Source organism: Vipera berus (assembly GCF_964194415.1).
Source record: "Vipera berus genome assembly, chromosome: 5".
In the NCBI taxonomy this organism is placed as follows: domain Eukaryota; kingdom Metazoa; phylum Chordata; class Lepidosauria; order Squamata; family Viperidae; genus Vipera; species Vipera berus.
The window spans coordinates 88330397-88356632 of record NC_138207.1 but is presented as its reverse complement, the minus strand read 5'-3'; the positions used below and the strand labels follow the sequence as shown (position 1 = coordinate 88356632).

Sequence of the window (26236 nt, the reverse complement as noted above, 5' to 3'; positions counted from 1 at the left end):
ATTTTACCTTCCAAAAGACAGAAGCAGATGAAAAATGTGAGGTTATTTCCTGTTGGCTTTTTTGAATTAGCTGTTTTAGATTCTAAAAGTTTAGTTCCTAAACAAGTAACCTTGTAAATAATTTTAATGTCCTCCTCTAGTGCAGGGTAGGCAACCTTGGCTGTTTTATGACTCAAGGACTTCAACTCCCAGAATTCCTGAGCCAGCATGGCTCAACTTGGAAACCTCTCTCTTTCCCCTCAGCATGGCTGGCTCAGGATTTCTGGGAGTTGAAGTCCATGAGTCATAAAAAAGAGCCAAGATTGCCTACTCCTAAAGCCAATAGAGGGAGCTTTTTTTTTTTTTTTTTGCAAAAGAAAAGGTGCCGGAACGCCTTTCTGAGCATTCTATGAGAAAGAAAGCCCTGATTTTATTACATGTTTTTATCCAGCATTAGACTATACTTGATGTATTTTTATTGTAAGGACAGTATGATTCAGTTTTTCTGAAGGTTTTGTTATACTGTCTATCAAACTAGGCAGACCGTGGTCACCCATTGATTACATCATTAATTGTAACATATTGCTATGTCTTCTTGTGTTGGTTCTGTTTAGTTTTGTTTTATTTGAATGTTTAATTTACATGTTGGCCTTTGGCTATAATAATAAATTGATTGATTGATATCCATTAGGTCTGAAAAAATATCTAGCTATCCTTCCTCCATGATGCATGTGCCAAACAGATGGGTTAGGGATTTGCATTCTGTTCATCTATCACTGGAGCGCTGATATTTACAACCTTCGTGGACACCAGTTGCTTATTTGATCAACAATTGGCAAACTTGTTCCAAGAGAAATTTTGAAGACTTCCTCTTATCTCCGAGTCCTGATAGGGTTATAAAAATCAGTTCAGGGTCATCTAAGTAGCCCAATAAGAAGAATTCTTCCTCATCACAATCTTTCCTTGATTCTTTTAGGCCAGGGGTCTTCAAACTTGGCCCTTTTATGACTTGTGGACTTCAACTCCTAGAATTCCTCAGCCAGTGTGCCTGGCTGAAGAATTCTGGGAGTTGAAGTCCACAAGTCATAAAAGGGCTAAGTTTGAAGACCCCTATTTTAGGCTCTTGCTGTCTAGATTCCTAATTTATCAACATTTCAGGAACAACTTCTGGAGACAGGCAGAGACACATAATTTGTGGCTTCTAACACAAAAGTACACAGCCTGCAGCCCTATTAATATATATATTCCCCTCTCTGTCAACTAAATCTTTGGAGGGGCTTCCAATCTATTGCTCCCAAATTGCCACCAAATAGTAATTCTTAAAACAATGGAAGAGGAAAATATTAAATATTTGGAATGTAATTATATTGCTGTCATAGTAATCGTAAGATTGTCAGATGTCCAACTCAATATTAAAGAGATTTTTTAACAATTCTTTATTTAATCTTGATGTAAATGACATCAACAATTTTTATCTTGGTCCCATCTTCTTTGTTGTCCTACCCTTTTCCACATGTTAGAAGGCCAAGAGTTATATATCTTTGCCATGTAAGAAAAGTGGGTAGAGTGGGAAGGCATACTTGTTTGCCCCATACAGCCCCCTCTGTTTATTGAATGCTCTTGCTCATATGGTTAGGGATCCAACAGAAGCTATGATGGCATTATCCATGTCATGATGTCATTTCAAAAATTATGAATGTTCTCGTCAGGCACAAGCAACCAGAGCCATTGGCAAATAGCTGAAGCAATCACTTTTATTGCATGGAAGCAAGCAACTTTAAAGGAGAATATTTATAGCTCAGGGTTGAAATGAAGGGTCTATGGTGCTGTCTGACCTTGCTTGTTACCTTGCAAACATTTCATTACCAAATTAGATAACATAATCAGTGCTAGTAAGAAGTGCATTTGCTGTCGGTTTATATTCTAGTGGCTTGCCCTGTCAGTGATGGTGGGGGTGGTCTTAGAGACTTCTTGGCTGGGCTGTTTACTGTTGGCTTCTTTGGCAGTTTCTTGATTGGAGTATTGTTTACTTGATTGTTGGTCTGATGTTAAACTTGGAGTTAATCTATGCTAATCTGCGTGCTGATTGCTTAGGTCTTTTTGTTCCCTTTTTGGCTGTTGATTTTCTCTTTTGCATTATATATATTGTTCTCTACCTAAATTATAGGAATCTCCCCAGACTGCTCGTCTTCCTCTGGGAATGACCAGATAAAGCTTCATGCATCTTGGCTCAGTGCTCAGGTTTATGGTTTTTGTAGCTGCACAATGACTGTAAGCCAGGGTTGTCAAACTCGCAACATCACGTGACGTGTCACGATGTATTGCAATTTTTTTCCATTCCCAGCAATGGGGTGGGCGCGGTTTCGCCATGATGCATCCGGCCTGCGGGCCAGCAGTTTGACACCCTTGCTCTAAGCTAAGCCCATGCTTTACCTGCCCCTCTTCCAATCTAGCTGACAGTTTCCCAACAATTATATTCACATTAATTGCATGGTGTGATGTGAGTGACTTCATTTGCTACCCTTGGCAATATCTCATATGTTCATATTTACAGAAGCCAATATCTGTTTGTCAAACCTATGAACCTGTCTTATCCTGTCAATGGAAACTGGCCTCATTTAATGTCATTTACATCTTAAATAACCTTTCAGATTCTTTATTAACAAGGGAAACTTTAAAAATCTGAAAAGAATAAAGTGCAAAAATAAGACTGCTGAAAGCCACTCTCTTTTTTTATTGCACATTTTATTTCTCCATGGACGTGAGGGTAGTTCATGTGAATGAAAAGGTAAATGCAGGTAATTTTCCAATTAATTCTGAATATGTTCTATATGTATGGTGGATTAATTATTTAAAATCATGCAAATTGTGGAGTAGAATATAACTTCTACTTAATTATTTAAGATCATGCATATAACTTCTGCTTTAGAATTCCAATTAGCTTTAGGCAAATATGCTAAATATATTGCAAAACATGTACTATACATTGGGGGCATTTAAAAGGTTCATGACCTTTCTTTGTTCTACAATTACTGAACCGTACATTTAAGAACCTAACAAGCAACGCAGTTAGAAGCAACTTTCTCTAGGTCATTCATTCATTCATTCTCACCTACTTAAAATAGTGCTGGGCCTTCCTGCTCATAAATCATACATGATAATCAGACTCAGGAACTGATCTCGGTGGTAATCTTCTCTGATGTCTAAGTCAGAGGTACAAGGACTTTTCAATATAAAGCGGATAATGTGAAGATTTTTTCCATAGAAAAAAGAGTTGAGAAGGTTTTCAGTAACATTTAACTGAAGTTTGAATTTCAGCTAAAAGTAATTTTCTGACATATTGTCCTTTTGGACTTTCTGTACTTTATTAATGAAAATATGTTATAAAAAACTGTGGCTAAAATGGATTGACAAATCAGTTTACTGGTCCCAAAATAATGTTGGATTCATCATAAAACCATTCATCCCATTAAGGTAAAGGTAAAGGTTCCCCCGCACATGTGTGTTAGTCGTTTCCGACTCTAGGGGCCGGTGCTCATCTCCGTTTCAAAGCCGAAGAGCCAGCGCTTGTCCGAGGACATCTCCGTGGTCATGTGGCCGGCATGACTGGACGCCAAAGGCACACGGAATGCTGTTACCTTCCCACCGTAGTGGTCCCTATTTTTCTACTTGCATTTTTACGTGCTTTCGAACTGCTAGGTGGGCAGAAGCTGGGACGAGTAACAGGCGCTCACTCTGTTACGTGGCACTCGGGATTTGACCCGCCAAACTGCCGACCTTCTGATCGACAGGCTCAGCGGCCTAACCCACTGAGCCACCGCGTCCCCTATTTCAGCCCATTACATTCTTTAAAAGATTTGCAACACAGATAAAAATTTTGTATCATTTCCAAAGCTTAACACAGATAAAAATTTTGTATCATTTCCAAAGCTTAACACAGAAATCTTCAAACTTTTCCAATATGTTTATATATTTACAGAATGTAAAATATGTGCTAGGACTGTATGTACAAATGAGATTACTTCAGTTAAAAATGTAGACTAAATTAAAATTTCTTTCATTCCAAACTGCAAGTTTCCCCTTTTCTAATTTTTGACTACTGCTTCAGCAGCTTGGACATAACATAGAACATTTTCCAACTTTTGCTCGGTTGTTTTCTTTTCTGATCTGCAGTAACTTTCCTGCAACAGTGACAATTTAACCTGGATCCTTAGCATCCAATGAGAGCACATTTAGTGTAGTGATTTAAGACACCAAGCTAGAAAGTAGGAAAACATAAGTTCTGGTCTCTCCTTAAGCACAAAGCTAGCTGGATAGGTTTCCAAGTAAAATTCAAAATGGTGATCATTATCTAGAAAATCCATATAAAATTCACACGAAAGACGTGTATATATCTATTTTTCAGATTCAACTCAGAAATGGATTGAAATGGATGCTTACCTGTTTCTGCCTGATATATATATATATATATATATATATATATATATATATATATATATATATATATATATATATATATATATATATATATATATATATATATATATATATATATATATATATATATATATATATGTGTGTGTGTGTGTGTGTGTGTGTGTGTGTGTGTGTGTGTGTGTGTGTGTGTATGTATATATGTGTTAAATGCTTGTTAACTATTTAGATTACCTTGCTAGGCCCCAAACATGGGACAAATCTTTATTTCCTGTTTCAGCCTAACCGAAGGCCATCGACAGGCAGTAGTCACAACAGTGACAGCTCATATTTGTGTAAATTTTAGATTGCTAACAAAGAATTAATAAAGGGAGACTGATATGCATTTCAAACTTATTTGTTTTCATCAGTCAGCCATACCCTTCTGAGATTCGAACCTGGGCTGATTGCACATTAGGCAGTTGTTTTAACCTCTAGGCCACAAGCTCTATCTCACTTTGTTAGCTGAGAAGCAAGGGAGATATGTGTTAAATGCTTGTTAACTATTTAGATTACCTTACTAGGCCCCAAACATGGGACAAATCTTTATATATATGTATATATATAAAATTACAGAATCTCCTACACAGAAACCACATGGACACCCCTTTGCAGCATCTATGGGCTAATCTATTGCTAGGGCTCTGCTCTCTGAGACCCACAGAATCAGTATTGATGGACATTCCTGATCCATCCCTTGATTAGATCTTATGGTCTAATTGGTCTTTTTGCTTTGCCAATGTTGCTTCAAATGCTGAAGTACAGTGGTCGAGAGGAGCATCTACAGTAACTCTATTTTTAAAGTGAAGATGAAGAAAAACAGCCAAAGATAAAAAAAATCCCCATAGATTAGCTGCAAAGATACAAGGCCAACTATTTTTTGAAAGAAATCAAGATTCTGGTGGAAGTGCGAATGGCATTTAAACCAGCTGTTAAAATTCAAGGACAACTGAGGACTACAATTATTATCATGTTCATAGGGGAGGTAGAAGGGCAAGTAGGAGCCACTGTGAAATGATATCATAAATCTTTTGCTAAATAAACAATTCATTGAATAAAGAAGTTTGCAAGAACAGTCAAAGTTTTATAAGCAGCCTGCCTGTGAATTTATCTATATCTCCATGTATGGCAGATCAACCCTGGATGATGAAGAAGAAAAAAGTTGAAATAATATTTAAGTTAGCCCTGTTTTCTTCCTCTTTTGATCCACACATTTGTTTCTTTATTTAGCTTAGGAATTTCAATTCTGTTGTTGAATTTTAGACACATTGTTTAGTTTGTATGGTAATAGGCTCTAGTACGGTAGTATGAGCTTAATGAAATTCAGTTAATCTTCGCTCCTTATGTTTTCAAAGCACATAGCTGAAAAGAATGCAGGAATGTATAAATTAAGGGAACACTAAATAAAAAACAAGAATCTGACATTTCATAATATTTCATGTTATTATTACTATATTGTTTTTACAAACTGTAAATATTTTTATGGATGCACCGGCATGACTATTTCTGCTCTGATCACTGCTTTTCAATATCTATTGGGAAAAACACACCCAGATGCTTTACTAATGAAAGGCAACTGGGTTACTAAGAATTTTAAGAGATGCCAAATTTGAAGTGAAATCAACAAACCAGTTTTACATGTAATAAAAAAAAATAGAATAGTTTAATATGATACATGGACTGAGAGACTGGAATATCATTTTTTTTGTAAATCAATCCGTCTTAATGTCTATGGAGATTCTCAGTCATCCAGGTCACAGATGGTTTTTCATGAGGCAACTGGACTTTCTTGTTTTTCTTTGAAGATGTTTTGCTTCTCATCCAAGAAGCTTCTTCAGCTCTGCTGCAGTTCTTAAGGAAATCACACGGTCATTTAAGCAAATCCAGCATACCCAATGGGTGTATTTTTTCTTCTTCTACAAAACAACAAAAATGTTGCCATTTGTAGTCATGCTGATTGCATCTGATTGCAAATGTGAACTGATTGCCAAAGGCCAGAAATGCAGTCAGGTGAACACGTGGGGTGTGTGCAATGTGTTATAATGGTCAAAATTGCTTACAGACTGTAAAGCTTTCCAAGGCTGTCATAACATGGGACAATTGTTAAGTGACTGATCTTTAAGCGAGGAGAGGGGGCTGGACTAGAACACCTCCAAGGTCCCTTCCAATTTAGTTATTCTGTATTTTTGTAATTATTATGTAATTCTTTAAAAAAAGGACATAGGGTCACTGTAATGATAATATACTTAATCATGGTTTGTTGAAGAAATCACACTGCTTGGGTTCCTTCTAAGCCATAAAAAAGAAACTACATAAGTCAGGGGTCTTCAAACTTGGCCCTTTTATGACTTGTGGATTTCAACTCCCAGAATTCCTCAGCCAGTGTGACATAAGTACTGAGCCTGAAACCAGTTTACAAGGGGCAAATTGTGATTACCTATTAGGAAATAACTGCAGGACATGTTTTATTTATTTTTATTCTTAATATTATTGAAGTTAAACTTGGTTTTTCTTCATGAGGAAAATCATCTAGACTTTCTGGGTAATAGGATTTCAAGTGAAATAAATCTCTCAAAGAAAGTGACTGTGCGATATACATACTCTTCTTTCATATATATTTGAGAAAATTTAAAGAAGCAGCTAGTGAAAAGTATTTTGAGGAAATCCTGTTTCTCTTAGCCTTCAAATGCAGTAATGTTAAGGCATAATTTAATCTCCAAAGGGGAGTTGGTTGTGCTTTAATTGCCAGCTTACTTATCCTTATAGGAAACAATAATTTCACACAGTATGTTCTCGGGGTGGATGGATTTCAAACGCAATTAAACTCTTGGGCTTTCAATACAGTTTCATTTTGCTGTCTTCTGTTAAGCATATCTGGACAGTGACACCACACACTGTATGAATGATCTATGCAGAGTTTGCATAAGATCTGCTAAGATGCTTTCATTACCAATTGGTGGCATGAAATGGGGAGAATGTTGCATCTCCAGAGTTTGTAAGACACAGCGGCTGGCCAAGGTACCCTTTTGCATCATTGTTTGATGGCTCTCCAAAACGGTAGCCAAAATAGTGAATTGGCATCTCTTCAGCAGCCTTCTGGCTATATCCAATTTTTAGCCAATTTGTGTCATTATCAGTGGAAGAAATGCCTGTGTGGCAAGCGAACTCACCTTTTTTAAACCCATCTTTGCAATCACCAGCATGAATTTACAAGAGTTCTCTACCACAGGTAAAGATTAAGCCTATTGCTTTGCTCACAACCTCTTCCTGATAGGTTAGGCTAGAGAAGGATTGGACTGTTTTGGAATTGTGAGGAAAAAACTATGTTTGTTTCCTATCCCTCTCTCCTTGCTGGAGAATGTTAATTTCCACTTTCCTTGGTAATTATTCAGAAAAATATCCCTTCCGATTGCCCCTTCCCCAAAGAAGATAGCTTTGGATTTAGTCCAGGGGTCTTCAAACTTGGGCCTTTTATGACTTGTGGACTTCAACTCCCAGAATTCCTCAGCCAACATACCTGCCTGAGGAATTCTGGGAGTTGAAGTCCACAAGTCATAAAAGGCCCAAGTTTGAAGACCCCTGGTTTATTTATTTATTTTATTTTATTACATTTATATACCGCCCTTTCCCGAAGGACTCAGGGTGGTTTACAGGGTAATTAAAAACCAAAATACAAAAGTTAAAAACAAGTTTAAAAAAAATTAAATTTATCCCTGTATAAATAAAACCCCAGTTAAAATAAGATTAATCCTCAGCCTGGGCCAGAGAGCTCGAAGAGCCAGGTCTTCAGGTCCCGGCGGAATGAACGGAGGTCGGGGGCAGTCCTCAGCTCCACTGGCAGCTGGTTCCAAAGGGCAGGCGCGCCCACTGAGAAGGCCCTATCCCTGGGTGTCGTCCGCCGGCAATCTCTTACCGGTGGCACCCTGAGAAGACCCTCCCTGTGGGAGCGCACTGGACGAAGGGAACTTATTTATTTATTTATTTATTTATTTATTTATTTATTTATTTATTTATTTATTTATTTATTTATTTATTTAATTTAATTTATATACCTTTATATAACTTGATGCCGGCAGCAGGTGTTCCCTCAGATATCCCGGACCCAAGCCATGTAGGGCTTTATAGGTCATCACCAGCACCTTGAATCTCACCCGGAGGGCAACCGGAAGCCAATGCAGCTCGCGGAGTAGAGGTGTTACATGGGAGTATCGGGAGACCCCCATCACAACTCGCGCGGCCGCATTCTGCACCAGCTGAAGCCTCCGAGTGGTCCTCAAGGGCAGCTCCATGTAGAGAGCGTTGCAGTAGTCCAAACGGGAGGTCACGAGCGCATGAGTGACTGTGCGTAGGGCATCTCGGTCCAGATAGGGTCACAACTGGCGCACCAGGCGCCAGTTTAGCCTATCTTTTCATTCTTCCTCTCTTATCCCATCTTTCTCTTATCAGTGAAATGCTGTTTGCTACCTCCTCTTTCTAATCTGATGAAATAGTGGGAAAATAGTTTGCATTATTGCCCCCTCCATTAGTGCACTTGCAAAAATGCTGCAATTTGCTGTACCTATTAGTCAAGTCTCATTCAGTCATAGGTTTATCCTCATAACCTGTTCCTTGGCAGAAAATGTCAGAAGTCAACCTACAATATAACCTGTCCAGAATATCATCCCTTAGCTGTGAAAATGTGGAAGGGTCTTCAAAGGACTCATCTGTCCATTTGAACTCCACTGATAGGTGACTCCTATGTGATTAAAAAAATCAATGTGGTGGCTGTGACCATCTCTGGAGAAGTCAGAATGTAACAGCAGTTAAATAAACATTGGTTTATCCCGGGAAAAGGAGAGAGGGTGAGAAAAAAAAACCACAATTCTGTCTTAATTCTCTTTGACAAAAGAGTGGACAAGTTTGGCAGACTTTCAAGATTCTGTTATTATACTTTACAATAATAGACTTCCAATAATTCTTATGGTGTCTTTTCCTGACATGGCCTACCCCAATCTTGAAAGCTTCACTACAGTACTCTTTCATAAAAGAGCCTGCCTTTGTTCACATAAATGGCATCAGATCCTCAGGGCATCTTTCTGCCTGCAGAATAGCTTGTTCAAGTATTGTTACAACATTAACAGGAAAAAGGATATAGAAATAACCTGTAAAATGTCATGCTACAACTAATCAGTGTTTGAGACTAGGGTTACTTCAGCCAGCTGTTCAGAGCAGCCTGCAGCCCAGCCAATATGTCTTTCCTTTCATGGGAGTTCGCCAGAAAAGTTTGGAGGAACCCAGAATCGATTTCTGACTTTTGCAACTCACTGTGAACTCCTTTATGGTGGATCACACAGCAGAATTTCAACAGCCAAAGTGGCTTTTATTCTGAGTCTGTTGAAAGAAGGAGCCGCCAAATGAGCCATGCCCTTCACTGAAGGCAGCGATCCATTACTGAACAATTACCAGAACTTCATGTAAAGATTTAGAGGTACAGTTAATGATTTGGTTGGGGAAGCAACAGCAGTTTGAGAGGTTTGCACACTGAAACAGATAAACCACAGAATTCATGAGTACTTACTGGATTTTCAATTAAGTGCCAGAGACTGAATGATCTTGCTCAGATTTTGGGAAGGACTTGTTGATTAACTTGAGAAATGGGTCAGAGAGACAAGGCATACCTGCAAATTTGAAAGAATCTTTCCAATGTTGTATGTGAATAGATGGACAAGTGGAAAAGTTGAGGCACAGAAGAAATATTAAGGTTTTATAGCCTCTCTTCAACACTGCCTCCCCCTGTGTCTTACTTGAATACTAGCTGGAAATCTCATGCAAACCAAAGTAGATGAGTTAGCCAGAGTATGCCAGCAATATGCCAACATGTTCAGTTCAGAGCTGGGGCAGTACAAGGGGGCACCCATTTCCCTCAACCTTGACCAAACAGTAATGTCCATCTGACTAAAACCGCACAGAGTTCCCTTCGTGTTGAAGTCGAAGATAGATGTGGAACTGGACAAGCTAGTGCAGCAAGGAGTACTCCAGCCCGTGGACAGCAGCCAGTGGGAAACTCCAATAGTGACTCCAGTCAAGCCCAATGGGGACATGCGTATATGTGCTGATTATAAATGTACCATAAATAAGGCAGTGCAACAGCACGCTTACCCGGTTCTGGTGGTAAGCCACATACTTGCCTCGCTGAAAGGAGGTCGAGTCTTTGCAAAGCTAGATCTCACCCAGGCATACCAACAGTTGCCAGTCGACGATGCTACCGCCGAAGCACAAACCATAGTTACTCACAGGGGAGCATTTAGGGTGCGCTGCCTGCGGTTTGGGGTAAGCGTAGCCCCCGGGTTGTTCCAAAGTATCCTGGAACAAACACTAAAAAATACCCAGCATCTGCCTGTACTTCGATGATGTCCTGATCGCAAGAGAATCAGTGGTGGTCCTGGCAGAAGGGCTTAGGAGCGTTCTTCAATGTCTCCGGTAGGCAGGGTTAAAATTAAAAAAGGACAAGTATCAAATCGGCATGGAATCCACCGAATTCCTGGGATTCTGGATTGACACTACCGGAATCCACCCATCAGAGGCAAAACTGAACAACAAGCCCCCAGACCCAAATCCTGGGCTTGCTGAACTTCTACCATTTGTTCTTGCCACACAAGGCTGCGCTGGCAGAACCACGTCACCACCTATTGGACAAAAAGTCACCCTGGGTATGGTCAGGCACCCACGATAGGGCATTTAAGGCGGTCAAGTTGTTGCTATCCTCAGGCTCATTGCTGGACCACTTCAATGAGAAGTTGTTGTAGGCATCAAGAAGTTCCACGACTTCTTATACAGCCGACCCTTCACCATTTACATGGATCACAAACCGCTGCTTCGTCTTTTTATGGCTGACAAGCTGATGCCACAGATCCTGTCCCTGCAGATGCTGCGCTGGTCAATCTTCACGGCTGCCTACTCATACAGGTTAGTCCACAAGCCAGGGAGGGAAAGGGGCCATGCCAATACACTCAGCAGACTGCCCCTACCACAGACAAATCTGGACCCAGCTCTGGCATCACGTATCCTGGCCATCCAAGAAACCCATTACCAGAAACCCCTTTCTTGCGTGCACATTGACTTCATGGGGCTGTTCCAAGGGCAAGTATTCCTCATCGTAGTGGACAGCTACTCAAAGTGGCTGGAAGTGGTACCGGTCTCATCAATGACAATGACCAGAGTCATCTGTGAGTTGCACCAAATGTTCACCAGATGTGATTGTGTCTGACAATGGTCTGGCAGATGTGATTGTGTCCGACAATGGGGCACAATTCACAGCAGGAGAGTTTCAGGCTTTCCTAAGTGCCAACATGATCCAGCATGCAACGTCCGCTCTGTTCCACCCCACTTCCAACGGCCAGGCAGAATGGATGGTCAGGACAACTAAGGAGTCGCTCAAGTGGATAACCACGGGGGACTGGAATCAGCACCTGGCAAACTTCCTCCTGTGTCAACACACAACCCACTGCACTGCGACAGGGCGCAGTCCAGCGGAGCTGAGGTGGGGCAACGGCTCACGATGAAGCTCGATCAACTTCACCCAAATAGAGTAGCAACTGAGACGGCTCAACCAAAGCTGCCCAGGAACTTGCAGCTGGGTGACTTGGTCTGGGCCAGGAACTACAGGAATGGGGCACTTTGGGTGGTGGCCAGTGTGACCAAAATAAAGGGCCCCTTGTCATACAAGGTCATGCTGGGGGATGAGCACATAGTTAGATACCACACTGACCAGTTATGGCATCAGCAAATGGAGACCTCATGAGGGTGGATGCCGAGATCAACATTCCCCCGAGTCTGCCCCAATCTACCACGGCTGCCTCCAGAGAGATGGAAACATGCAGGCCAGGAAGTCTGCCCCAGTCTACCGCAGCCGCCTCTGGTGAAACAGAGACATGAGAGCTGGGAGAGGCATTGGTGGCTGCGGGTGAAGTGAACGGGCAGTGCAAGTCCAGTGGACCAGGGCAGGATCATACATCTCCCAAGACAGGTGATTCCCAGGCATTGCACTGGTCCACTAGGATGCACGGTCCCCCAGCCTACCTCAAGGACTACAAGTACTGAATAGGCTGAGGATGACAGCCATCTAAGGGGGGAGAGGTGTTATGTAGTGGAATGTAATGATACAAGCCATTGACCCTCACCTATTGTGGAGAAGCTAAGTAGGCATTTCCTGCCAAGCTGAGGCTAGCCCTCAGGGGCTAGCTTAATGGTCAGTCCCAACAGTTTCGGCAGAAAGATTTGTATTGGGGTGGGAGAATTCAGGCAGGTAATTGGAGGAACACCTGAGGGCTTATGTGTATAAGTACCGGCCATTACCTGTAGCTGACCAGTTGTTTTCTTGAGACAATAAAGAGATGATGCTGTGTCGCTCCTTGTCTATTGACTTAACTCACTACATAAGACCTAGAACAATAAATGAAGATTGGCACAACAAAAGTATAGATTTCTGAGTCAACTACAGAGTGCAGCACCTGTGGAACTGCAGACATGTGGCATGTGGCCCCTCCGAAGCCTTGTTATTAGGAAAATTCCCAGACTTTCCTCTGCACAACTCAGCAGGGAATCCTCAGACAATTAAGAATTGCTTAGACAGCAAACAACAGTCTTAAAAGCACAACTCTCCAGTCTTTTAAATTAATAGGTGAGGCCACAATGCAATGAATTAATTTCCTCATACACATTTGTTACAGAAACCTATGCCAGTGTAAACAATCAAGAGGCAAGCACTTTGAAGTGATTCTGTTGTGCGACACACAATCCTCTTGCTATTGACAATAAATAATCATATAGTGTTGATATTTTATGTCACAGCTTACTCACATGTCCTTATTGTGCTAAGCACTGATTGTCTGCAAACTTATGATCCAGATTTTAATTGGGAGCAAGGGACAATTTCTCCTCCAACTCAAACTGTCAACAGCCACATTTGCAATCCTCCCACTCTTATCCCTCTCCATCTCCAGCATAATGGGTTGAATCCAGGAAAGTATTCAGAATTTGTGGATGCACTTGGAGAAGAGGAAGCAACTGCATTGCCTCATCAAACATGAGACTGTATTGTCACTTGAAGCTGACAGCTAAGATCCCAGTTAAAAGACAAGGTCTCATGTCTACCTGAGAGTTAGCGATTTTAAAATACTTATAGGTGACAATGTGAAGAAAGGATTTATTCACCCCCCCCATCTGCAACTTTATTATATATATATATTTATAAACTTTTATATATATATGACCAAAGATCCATATATATATATATATATATATATATATATATATATATATATATATATATATATATATATATATATATATATATATATATATATATATATATGTGTGTGTGTGTGTGTGTGTGTGTGTGTGTGTGTGTGTGTGTGTGTATAAAGGGAGCGCGATGGCTCAGTGGGTTAGGACACTGAGCTTGTCGATCAGAAGGTCGGCAGTTTGGCGGGTCGAATCCCGAGTACCGCGTAACAGAGTGAGCGCCTGTTACTCGTCCCAGCTTCTGCCAACCTACCAGTTCGAAAGCACGTAAAAATGCAAGTAGAAAAATAGGGACCACTACGGTGGGAAGGAAACAGCGTTCCGTGCGCCTATGGCGTCTATACATGCCAGCCACATGACCAGGGAGACGTCCTCGGACAAGCGCTGGCTCTTCGGCTTTGAAACAGAGATGAGCACCGGCCCCTAGTGTCAGAAACGACTAGCACGCATATATACATATACATATATTATACATATATATACATATACATATACATATACATATACATATACATATACATATACATATACATATACATATACATATACATATACATATACATATACATATATATATATATATATATATATATATATATATATATATATATATGTAAGATCAGACCTGCACAATGATATGGAGTAATTTTGGACCACTCCTCTGCACAAAACTGTTTCAGTGTAGCAATATTCTTGGGATGTCTGGTGTGAATCGCTCTCTTAAGGTCATGCCACAGCATTTCAATCGGGTTAAGGTCAGGACTCTGACTGGGCCACTCCAGAAGGCGTATTCTGTTCTGTTGAAGCCATTGTTTTGTTGAATTACTTGTATGCTTTGGGTCATTGTCCTGTTGCATCACCCATCCTCTGCAGAGCTTCAGTTGGCGGACAGATGGTCGTACGTTTTCCTGCAAAATGTCCTGATAAACTCTGGAATTCATTTTCCCATCAATGACAACAATCCGTCCAGGCCCTGAGGCAGAAAAGCAGCCCCAAACCATGATGCTCCTTCCGCCATGTTTTACAGTGGGGATGAGGTTTTGATGTTGGTGTGCTGTGCCTTTTTTTCTCCACACATAGTGTTGTGTGTTTTTCCCAAACAACTCAATTTTGGTTTCATCTGTCCACAGTATATTTTGCCAGTAGTGCTGTGGAACATCCAGGTGCTCTTTTGCAAACTTCAAACGTGCTGCAATATTTTTTTTGGACAGCAATGGCTTCCTCCGTGGTGTCCTCCCATGTACTCCATACTTATTTAATGTTTTCCTTATTGTAGATGTGTCAACAAAAATATTAGCATGTGCCAGAGATTTCTGTAGGTCTTTAGCTGACACTCTAGGATTCTTCTTTACCTCATTAAGCATTATGCGCTGTGCTCTTGCAGTCATTTTTACAGGACGACCACACCTAGGGAGAGTAGCAACAGTGCTAAACTTTCTCCATTTGTAGACAGTCCGTCTTACCATGGACACATGAACATCAAGGCTTTTGGAGATACTTTTGTAACCCTTTCCAGCTTCATGCAAGTCAACAATTCTTGATCGTAGATCTTCTGAGAGCTCTTTTCTGCAAGGCATGGTTCACATCATTCTTGAGATCAGTAAACCCAAAACAGGTGTGTGTTTTTAAAGGGCAGGACAGCTGTCAGCAACACATCCAATATCATCACACTGATTGGAGTCAAGGTTGGCTCACTCCTGGCTCCAATTAGCTCTTGGAGAAGTCATTAGGCTAGGGGTTCACATACTTTTTCCACCCTGCACTGTGAATGTTTACATGTTATGTTCAATTAAAACAGCTAATGTTTGTGTAGTATTATTTTAAACAGACTGTGTTTTTCTATTGTTGTGACTTACATGACGTTTAGAGCACATTTTATGGCCAATTCATGCAAAACTCCACATAATCCCAAAGGGTTCACATACTTTTTCTTGCAACTGTATATGTATACAGGCTTCTTAGTATAGTAATTTTGAATACCTGGCAATGCCCTATAGATCAGCTAATTTTGGTCACCATAAGATGTTGAGAGTTTGGAAAAAATTCAGAGAAGAGCAACTAAGATGATCAAAGGCCTGGAGACCAAAACATACAAAGAACAGCTACAGAACCTGGGTTTGGCCAGTCTAAAGAAAAGAAGAAACGGTAGTGTTTCAGTATCTGAGGGGCTGCCACAAAGAAGAGGGGGTCAGGTTGTTCACCAGAGCACCCCAGGGAAGGACAAGAAACCATGGTTGGAAGCTGATCAAAGAGAGAAGCAACCTGGAATTAAGGAGAAACTTCCTAACAGTGAGGACAATCAACCAGTGGAACAGCTTGCCTCCAGAAATTGTGGGCGCTCCATCACTGGAGGTTTTTAAGATGAGACTAGACAATCACCTGTCTGAGATGGTATAGGTTCTCCTGCTTGAGCAGGGGGCTGGTGTAGAAGACCTCCAAGGTCCCTTCCACACTTCTTTTGTGATATTTAGTTTAATCAACCAGTGGAACAGCTTACCCCCAGAAATCGTGGGCGCTCCATTGCTAGAAGTTTTTATAAAGAGACTAGACAATCACCAGTCTGAGGTGGTATCTCCTGCTTGAGCAGGGGGCTGGACTAGAAGACCTCCAAGGTCCCTTCCAGCTCTATTCTAATTCTAATTGTGGTGCGGTCTTAATTCTGATTGTAATGCTTTCAGCTGAAAGGAACTGTGGCATCTTTAATACAGATTGCTTGTGATAAAAGCAGTATTCCAGCAATGGAAACATTTTTTTGAAGGAGCCTTGCACCCACTGCATGTGCCCACAGATCACAAAAAATCAGAACACCTACAAAAGATATGATTCCCCATGCCTGGTCAGGTCTGATGAGCACATTTTTTCATCATTTAAATCTTTATATCATATATATTTCTGGTCTACAAAATAAGCAGCCAAATGCGCTAGATTAGAACCTGAAGGTGAGCTTGCATACTCTTACTCTATGCAATGTGGTCAGGCACACAAAAAGGCAAATATTGCAGTAGGGGATCTTTAAAAACATATTTCCATTAGGTTTCCACCTTCTGTCCATCTGTCTAAAGAACTGGACTTGAAACTTATTGCCCTCTCCCCAGTCCCCAAGAAAATGATCCCAATGGCCTTTCATTTAAAAATGCCTGCTTCAATAAAGAAGCATCTAATCTTCCATTCGGTGTTGTTTGGTTATGAAGAGTTCCCTGCCGCTTATATTCTAAAATGTATCCCTTCCTCTTCTACGCCTGATCTACCTTGAAGGATTGACACTATGTGATGAACACTCTCCCCTTTTTATGCAGCATCATGTGTATGACATCTCATATGTGTGACACGCAGGACTTCATGTGATATGATTGACATCTTGATTTGCTTTTACATTCCTTCCACCCTGGGTATCTCTTGAGGATCTCCAGATGTAAAAGGTCTTCTGGCTCATGTTCTCCATTACAAATGAATGTTTGTGACTTGTGAGGTGCTTATTTAATGTTCCCAGTCAATATAATGTGATAAGATTTAGTGTTTTTACAATAAATGTTAATGCAGAGAGTGCCAATATAGTTTCTGCTTGAAAGCCAAAGAGCTTTAGTGCAGTCTGCCACAAGAAGGCTTCTGATTTTTGCTATCTCATCTTTTTTTTTTCTTATAAAAGGCTTCAGCTAGTGTTAAGATATAAAAAACAAAGTATAAGAGGTCGGATTTGGATTCAAAATGCCCCAAGATATGAATAAGTATGATTAAGTGCCTTTGTTTTATAAATATAGCTACAATTTTAGCCTGAAAGCATTTTACTAACCCCTTTAATATATGAATGTGATTTGGAACAGTGAAAATTATAATCCATCTTCAGTTTTATTTTATGTGGGGTTAAAATTAGAAAGTATTATTAACCACTTGAGAGGATAGCAAATCAGTAAGCTCTTGTATATTAACTAAGATGCATTCTATGATCCCAAGAGTTTATATAAATAATATGATATCCCTATAGATTTCTAAAAGAGTTGTGGTAGTTGCATTATATTGGATACAAGATTACATTACGTATATTATATTATATTCTGTGATTATAAAGGGTTTATATAAATAACATAATGTCCCTGTAGTTTTCTTAAGGAGTTGTTGTAATTGCATTATATTGGACACAAGATTATTATACAGGGTTTTTAAAAAATTAATATCATGATCTAATGCAAACACATTAAACCAATCAACCAATTAACTAGGGACAATTGTTGAAGGAATGCTAACACTGGGTTTTTCTTTTTGATGCTGAGTCTTTGGGTAATTTTCTACATTAAGGAATGGATAATCCTGGATGATCTGAAGTGCCTAGCACTATGTTCTACCAGCATCTTTTTCTTATATCCCTTATCATATGTGTCCTTAGGATCTATAGAAGCTAAATAAAGTTTATTCAGATGATACATCCATGTGGCTGAATTACATTGTTTATCAAAGTACTTTAAGCTCAGATTAAAATGTTGTTTGCACTTTTGTTCTGGTGTTTCATTCTATTTGCAGCCTGAATAGCCCTATTCCAAGTCACAAATAGGATTAATTTCAGGACAATGTTTCTTTAGAAGCCATTTAAAAGATTTACATTTATCCATGACCAACAGAGGAATTCTAAGTTAGAGAAATCTGAAGTAAAATGATTCACTTTTTACAAAGGCTCATGTTTTATTTATTTATTTTTTATTTTTTATTTTAATTCCATTTATATCCCGCCCTTCTCCGAAGACTCAGGGCAGCTTACAAGCTTAGCAATAGCCTTCATTCTATGTATATGCCTGCTTATTAGGGCTTTCACACACACCCCAAGCGGCATTATTACAAAGTCAGCTTAATTGCCCCCAACAATCTGGGTCCTCATTTTACCTACCTTGGAAGGATGGAAGGCTGAGTCAACCTTGAGCCTGGTGGGATGTGAACCTGCACTAATTGCAGGCAGCTGGAGTTACTTAAGGAGGCATTAGCCCACTGCTCCACCAAGGCTCTTATTTGTTTGCAGAACAAAAAGCAGTTTTTACGTTTCCCCCTTCATATACATATATTTCTTTATTTGAACATGCTCCCTCCCTCAGAAACAAGGATTGTGATTCAGTTTCTCCCCTTCAGCTTTGCATCTGGAGAAAGGATCTATGTATTTCTGGTTTTGCCCATGGATATCACATGAACAAAGATAGGAAGCTTTAAAACATCAAGAGGCTTTAGGAAGACTTTAAAGAATCATCTCACTTTTTGCCTGTTTGGAGCTCTGAGATCAAATGGCCAAGAACTGTGCTGTTTTCCTGAAGGAGAATCTTTATTTCACAGGTAGATTTTCAGATATCCTGTAGCACCAAGACATCAGAAATTCCCCTCCAGGGAAATTATGCAGTCTTATTCTGTCCATTTCCTTATTTTTCCCCCCAATGTACTTTGTGTTTTATTATACTATACTTGCAGGAGGCATGATTTTTTTAGTGAAACAGACTTTTCCTGTTTTCCCCATTATCAGTTCTATGCTATCTATTATAGATGTTAAAGTCAAATGAATAAAGAAGATAACAGATTTCTTCTCCTGAAATTGCCATCACCATGCACTGTGGTGAATTCCTCATAGCAAATCATATTGATTTAATGATGGTCAATTAAATGGGTCAAGGGGAAAATCACAGAAGGAATGACCAAACACAAACAAGATACTGTAATGACCTTATGAAACCTAAAAAATGAAGTCTTAAAAAAGGGATATCTTTTCAAGGACATGGCTGCAGATGGACACTTAGCAGCTCAACCAGAAGCATTTAACTGAATCTCATATCTATAATCACAAGTATTCACTGATAATTATTACCATGCAATCTGTATTATTTGAATATACATAAATACTTATAAATAAATGCCATTTAAATGTTGTGGACTATGAATGGAGGAAGGGGGGGAAATTAGGTATAAAACCCTGTGGAGAACTTCGTCAGTTGGAAAACTGAAAAGCAGAAGCAATATGTAGGCTCTGAGTTGCCAAAATAAGAGAAATAACAGCAACACAGGTATCCCAAAAATAATGACTTCTCTATAAACCAAATATTGTGCTGAAGGTTGGAAAGACTTAAGATATGAAACAGCTCAACTGACCAACACTAGGCTGCTGGAGCTCCCCAAAGCAATGAACCTGAGGAGAAATCAACTATATTCTAAGACAGGGGTCTTCAAACTTGGCCCTTTTATGACTTGTGGACTTCAACTCCCAGAATTCCTCAGCCAGGGCCAAGTTTGAAGAGTCCTGTTCTAAGAAAAGACTTCTTGGCTTTTTAATGATGCACATCTTTAGGAAAATTTGATACTCTCATTAACATCATACATCCCTCTCAAATAACCTTGCAATGTAGACATGCAAGCAAAACTGTGTCTTAACTTTGGATATAATATTTGGAGCATGAGTTGATTATATTTCTTACCACGAAATTACTCCCAAGTTGTCAAGTCGTAGCCATCTAAATATGCATTTATGATGATTTTATTTCCTTTTGTAATTTCTAAATAAACAGGGCTGTACATTATTCAAATAAACTGCAGTGACAATTATTTGGTATATTTTAAGGTTATTGTTGGTGAGACATAACAAAAGTGCAGTTTAAGAATATTTATAGTCTATAATTGTTCAAAGAATAAATAAAATAATCCCTTTTAAGAAGAGAGGGTTTAGTGCAGGATCTCAGCTGTTGCTAGCACTGCACTTTTCTGGACAGAGAGCTCTGATGAAATCTACTGGAGCCACTCTCCCTGCTTAGGAGTCACAGCCCTGAGTGCTCCTACCATTTACTTTTCAAACCCTCTCCAGTTCTTTCTTCAGGTCCTGAAAGAATAGAATAGAATAGAATAGAATAGAATAGAATAGAATAGAATAGAATAGAATAGAATAGAATAGAATAGAATAGAATAGAATAGAATAGAATAGAATAGAATAGAATAGAATAGAATAGAATAGAATAGAGCTGGAAAGTGACCTTTAAGTCTTCTAGTCCAGCCCCCTGCTCAAGCAGGAGAACCTATACCATCTCAGACAGGTGATTGTCTAGTCTCTTCTTAAAAACCTCCAGTGATTGAGCGCCAATGATTTCTGGGGGTAAGCTGTTCCACTGGTTGATTGTCCTCACTGTCAGGAAGTTTCTGCTTAATTCCAGGTTGCTTCTCTCTTTGATCAATTTCTAACCATTGTTTCTCGTCCTGCCCTCTGGTGCTCTGGTGAATAACGTGACCCCCTCTTCTTTGTGGCAGCCCCTCAAATACTGGAACACTGCTATCATGTCACCCCTATTTCTTCTTTTCTTTAGATTGGCCAAACCCAAGTCCTGCAGCTGTTCTTTGTATGTTTTAGCCTCCAGACCTTGGATCATCTTTGTTGCTCTTCTCTGAATTTTTTCCAAACTCTCAACATATGGTGACCAAAATAGAAACCTGAGTGTTTTGTTATTTAGTCTACCTAAATCATCATTACCATCATTATTTATTTATTTATTTATTTAGTTTTATATACCGCCCTTTCCCGAAGGACTCAGGGTGGTTTACAGGGCATTTAAAAGAAAATCAATACAAACGTTAAAACAAATTAAAAAAAGATTAAATAAAACCCTGAGAAAAATAAAAAACCCAGTTAAAATTAAAATTAAAAAATTCTCAGCCTGGGCCAGAGAGCTCGAAGAGCCAGGTCTTCAGGCCCCGGCGGAATGAATGGAGGTCGGGTTCTGTGCAGACCACACTGGACAGCAAGTGTTTCCCAGTGGTTTTGCTCATTTGCAGCATCTTTGGTATCATCCCAATGGACATTAATAATCTTAAGAACTTCTTTAAGTGTTTGGTGCCAAATTTTCTGAGCTGGTCTCATTTTCTCTCTCCTCCAGGAGGTATTCAACAAAGTGAATTTTTTGGACGCCAGTCTTGTTTAATCATCTTAGTTGTATACTTCCATGTTTCATAAGTAAATACAGCAGTTGGTGTAATAACACTCTTAAAGAGTTTTATCTTTGTGGTAATGCTTATGGCTGCCATAGACAAAACTGGGCACATGTGTTGGAACAAAGCCACTGCCATTCCAATTCGATAGTTAATATTGTAATCTCTACCTCCATCGATAGATATAATGCTGCCAAGATAAGTAAATTGTTGGATTTGTTCAACAGACTGGCCACAGACTGTCTAGAGTCTAGACGAAGGGTGACAAACTGCCGGCCCGTGGGCCGGATGCATCATGGCAAAATCGCACCCACCCCATTGCTGGCAGTGGAAAAAAAAGTTGCAATACATCGCGACACGTCTGATGTTGTGAGTTTGATACCCCTGACCTAGGTAGACCATTTAAAAATGGAAAACGTAGCCTATTCAGCTATCTGCAAGATACCCTTCCATTTTTCAGTAATCAGAGATTATGCATGATGTTATATCTGTGTGTTTGTGTGTGTATTGTAGCTTTATTTAATATAATAATTTGTTGATTATTACTGCAACTTTTCCTAATGTATGTATTTTTATGCAGCATATGGGCTGCTGCATTGCAGAAGAGTTAATTCATAGAGTGCAAGTTTATCAGTCTCCTTACAATCCACACAAAATGAACTTCTTCCTTCCCACTGATAGGCACTTCTAATATTAAAAATCATTTGAAACTCATTTAAATTTGTAGTAGGCTATGAAACGCCTTAATAATAATAATATCCATTTTTTAGGCTGGCTGGTCAAAGTAAAACTCATGTAATATAATATTTCTGTATTTTGAGCAGGCAAATTTAATTAACCGCTTAGTATTTAGATTTTCAATCTTTTCCTGTTCATTATGCATCTATTTTGCTGTAACAATATGTTATGCTGAAACTGGTTGAAGAAGATAGTAATATACTGACATAATTCCCAATTTTAACTCAAAGCATTTAAAGAAACAGAGTATAGGCATTCTGGTTTTTCCATACTTACCCTATCAGTTTTTCCTTCTGTCTGAATACTGGTGCGACTGTGGGTATCATGATCTTCTTCAAGGTCAGATACATCTTCTAACTCTTCTGGGGTCTGGAAAAGAAAATTACTTTATCATTTGAGGTGAATTCTATTCTGCCATGCCTGTGGATTATTTCTTTTGGACCTCTTTTATTATCAGTTAACCACATTTAGTCTAGATTCCCCAAAGGAATTGGAGAGGTTATTACTGTATAGGCTTCTTCTGCTATTTAAGAAGCATGAATATTCTTTAACCCAAAGCATTTTAGAGATTTACAGCACAGTAATATGCCACATTTCTCATAATTGTACAAGGTTTGTGTGCTGATATTATCAAACATTTCATCCTTATGGTATTGCAATATATTTCTGGGTGTAAAAATCTAATTTTATTGGCTAACATATGAAAGGCACTATTTCACCAGATTTTTCTAAAAAATATTTTTATATATTCTAGTACATTATTGTATGGATTTTTTTTGTTCTCTTCCCCTCCAAAATATACAAAATTACATTTTCTAAATAAAAATGTGCTTGAAATGTGCTATTTTTTATATTTAGAGAATTATACAGGACACTTTGCAAAGCAAAAATACATATGAGAACAGTGCTGCAAAAATGACCATTTGTGAAAGAGGCCCATACAAAACAATGCTGCATTAATCAAAAAGCTTACAGAAATGAACAGATTAGAAAACATCCAGAGAATGCAAAAGCATTTTTTAGCTTGCTTTCATAGCTGAACCTTTCTCAAGAAATGAAACAAAACAAATGTAAAGGAGGAATAAGGACAAGTGAAAATGTATGGCATTTGCCACTTCTAGCACATGGAGATCTGTATATGTTCTTGGAAATGAAGGCAACTCTGGTCTCAACCATTTTTCGGTCTGAATAAATAAAGAGAAGAATCTGGAAGCAGTCTGTTCTTACTCTGTCCCCATCAGATCTTGAAACTTTTCCCAGCAGAAGATAAGTAATGGAGAAGATAACATGCTCTGAAGGTTTCTGGGCCTGATATAGCATGGATTAAGTTCCTTCCACACACCCCCAATGCTCTCAGAACTTCTCAATCCACAGAAACAAACAACCCACAAGGATCCACTGGGAGCCATCAGTGAAATAGAAAAGGATTCTCAATGGGGTAATCTGTGCTCTCCTCAGCTTTCCCAACAGGGAATGAAATACATACTTCATCACAGAGCTATTCAAAATCTCAAACATCTCAAAATGCAACATCAAAGCAATAGATCTATAAATAATTAAAAGACATGGCATCAGTAACTGGAAAAGAAAAATGGCAGCAAGCAGGCAGGATGACAGAAAACTAAAGAATGAAAACCAGAAACACAATTATCACCATCAAATTCACCTCAGGCAAAATCAGTACAAAATTCAGATACAGTGCAGCCTAGGAACGATGTCAGAGTACCTTCTCCTCCAGACAGACACTTACTTTTCCCACTCCACAATTACAATCCCTCCTGGGCCATCCTTTCTCCTTCACACTCAAATCTTTCCACCTACCACATTCCACACCCTTCCCGCCCACCTTCCTCTGCACTCTTTAACACACACACACACACACACACACACACACACACGAGCCTCTGCTAGCCTATTCATTGGCCTTCTCCCGTCACATTTGCCACCACTAAACCTGAAAATTCAACCTTGATATTTATCTTTACTCCACTGCTCTTTCCACCGCTAATTCACTCACCAAGAATCTGTTCAAGCCTTTTGGGGAAACTCCGAATTTTTTAAAACTTGAACCACAATAACTGTTTATCGGTGCCTAAAGCATTGGTCGTGTTCTGATGCCATTTTTATTGCTGTTGAATTTTTAAAAACAGCATTTTTATTATTATTATTATTGTATGGCTATCTTGGAAGAATTCTGTGAACCAGTGCTGCCTTTGTGAGACTGCTTCTTTTTGTCTATTCTCCTGAGTCAGACATCCCTTTCCTCCTGTTCCCTTCCTTTACCTTCCCTCTCCTTTGCTTTTCCTCCCCTCCCCTTTGCCTTCCTTCCCCTCCCCTTCTCTTTCTTCCCTCCCTTCCCCTTTGCCTCTCCTCCCCTCCACTCCTGTTCCTTCCCCTCCCCACCCTCTCTTCCCTTCCCTTCCCCTCCTTTCCTCTTCTCTCTTTTCTTTGTCTAATTCCTTTCTCTTTTTCTCTCCCAGGAAATTACAGTTATACAGTAATAAGAGATGCCATTTCCTCACTATAATAAGTTTTAAACAGCATTAAAATGAGGCAGCAAGAGTTCATGCAGGGTCATGTTAATAGGTTGCCATCTTGCCTCTTACTCCAACTTATTATTATTATAAATTATATACTCTATATACTAAATTATTACTATATTAATTTATTTTTATGTAATGTTATTGCATTTTAAGTCTATGTCTTAGCTTTATTAGTAATTACAAGTTTATAGAGTTTTATTATAGTTTTATTTTATTCTCTGCCCTAAAGGCCACAATGAAGTTTCATTGTGAAATTGTATAATTTCACTTCTATGGCATGATTATTCATGAAGAAGTGCTATATTTTGAGCTAACAGGAAACTAATTTGATTACACTCTTTTGTGCCTACTCAATTGTAAATTTCCTTTATAAGTGCTGAAGAACAAAACAATGTATCTGTTTTCATAAGAACATTAAACTATGTTTGTATGCATCTCTCATATATTTTGCATATGCCACTTAATGGAAATGCAAAAACACATTAGTACAAGATTACTTACCACATATTACAAATAACTTTAAAAAAAAATTCTGGATGGTTTATGCAGTGATTCTTATGTGTGGTATTTACCAAAGGTTGGCTACAATACTTTCCAATAGCAATGAAATTCAAATGGGCATCAATTAGTTTGAAATAGGGGGGTATAAGCAGCAGCTTGTATTTTTTATTATTATTTTCATTACATTTGAAAGTATGTAGGACTTACATTTTAAAGGATTCTTAGTTATATAGTACAGTAAGTATCATTCATAAAGAACATAATTTGAGACTTTAAAAACAAAACAGAAATATTACTCTCACGGTGTTTGCTCTGTTTGTTTTTTTAAATATATTTGATGACTAAACCTGAAGCAGCTTTCTCATAGGCAAATATAACTGCAACTTTTATTGTTATCTGTCCTCTGTACAAGCTTTCTGTAGGAGTCCTAGTCCAGAATGAAAAGAGTTTAGCATTATCAGAGACTATGAATAGGTTTGGGAACAGAGGTGTCCAAGATGGGAAGGTATCAAAAGTCAGGATAGTAGTAGCGATCATGTGATTTATATCCCACCCCTGTGTCATATGTACAACATGTGCTAAAGAAGAAGTGGAAGCCCTGTCACGGAGTCAAGACTGCCATACTGACTTTTTCGACCCACATCTCCCACAGAGTTACTGATTGAGAAGAATCAGGAAAATCATATACAGACATCAATTTCCCACTTGTGCTCTTGATGCATACCACACCCCCTCTATCTATAACAAAAGAACTGGATAGTTCTGAACATATTAGTTCAGACATGTCA

At 39.1% G+C, this 26236-nt stretch overlaps 1 protein-coding gene across 1 annotated transcript in view; it reads right to left on the bottom strand.

The window, feature by feature from the left end:
• CTNNA3 (catenin alpha 3) overlaps nt 1-26236 on the bottom strand; it is a gene marked incomplete at its 5' end in the record, with an annotated part of 847188 nt that overhangs the window by 74601 nt on the left and 746351 nt on the right. Inside the window, one exon of the mRNA XM_081329881.1 lies at nt 22681-22773. Coding sequence (XP_081186007.1) covers nt 22681-22773 — 93 coding nt within the window. The remainder of the gene's footprint in view (nt 1-22680; nt 22774-26236) is intronic.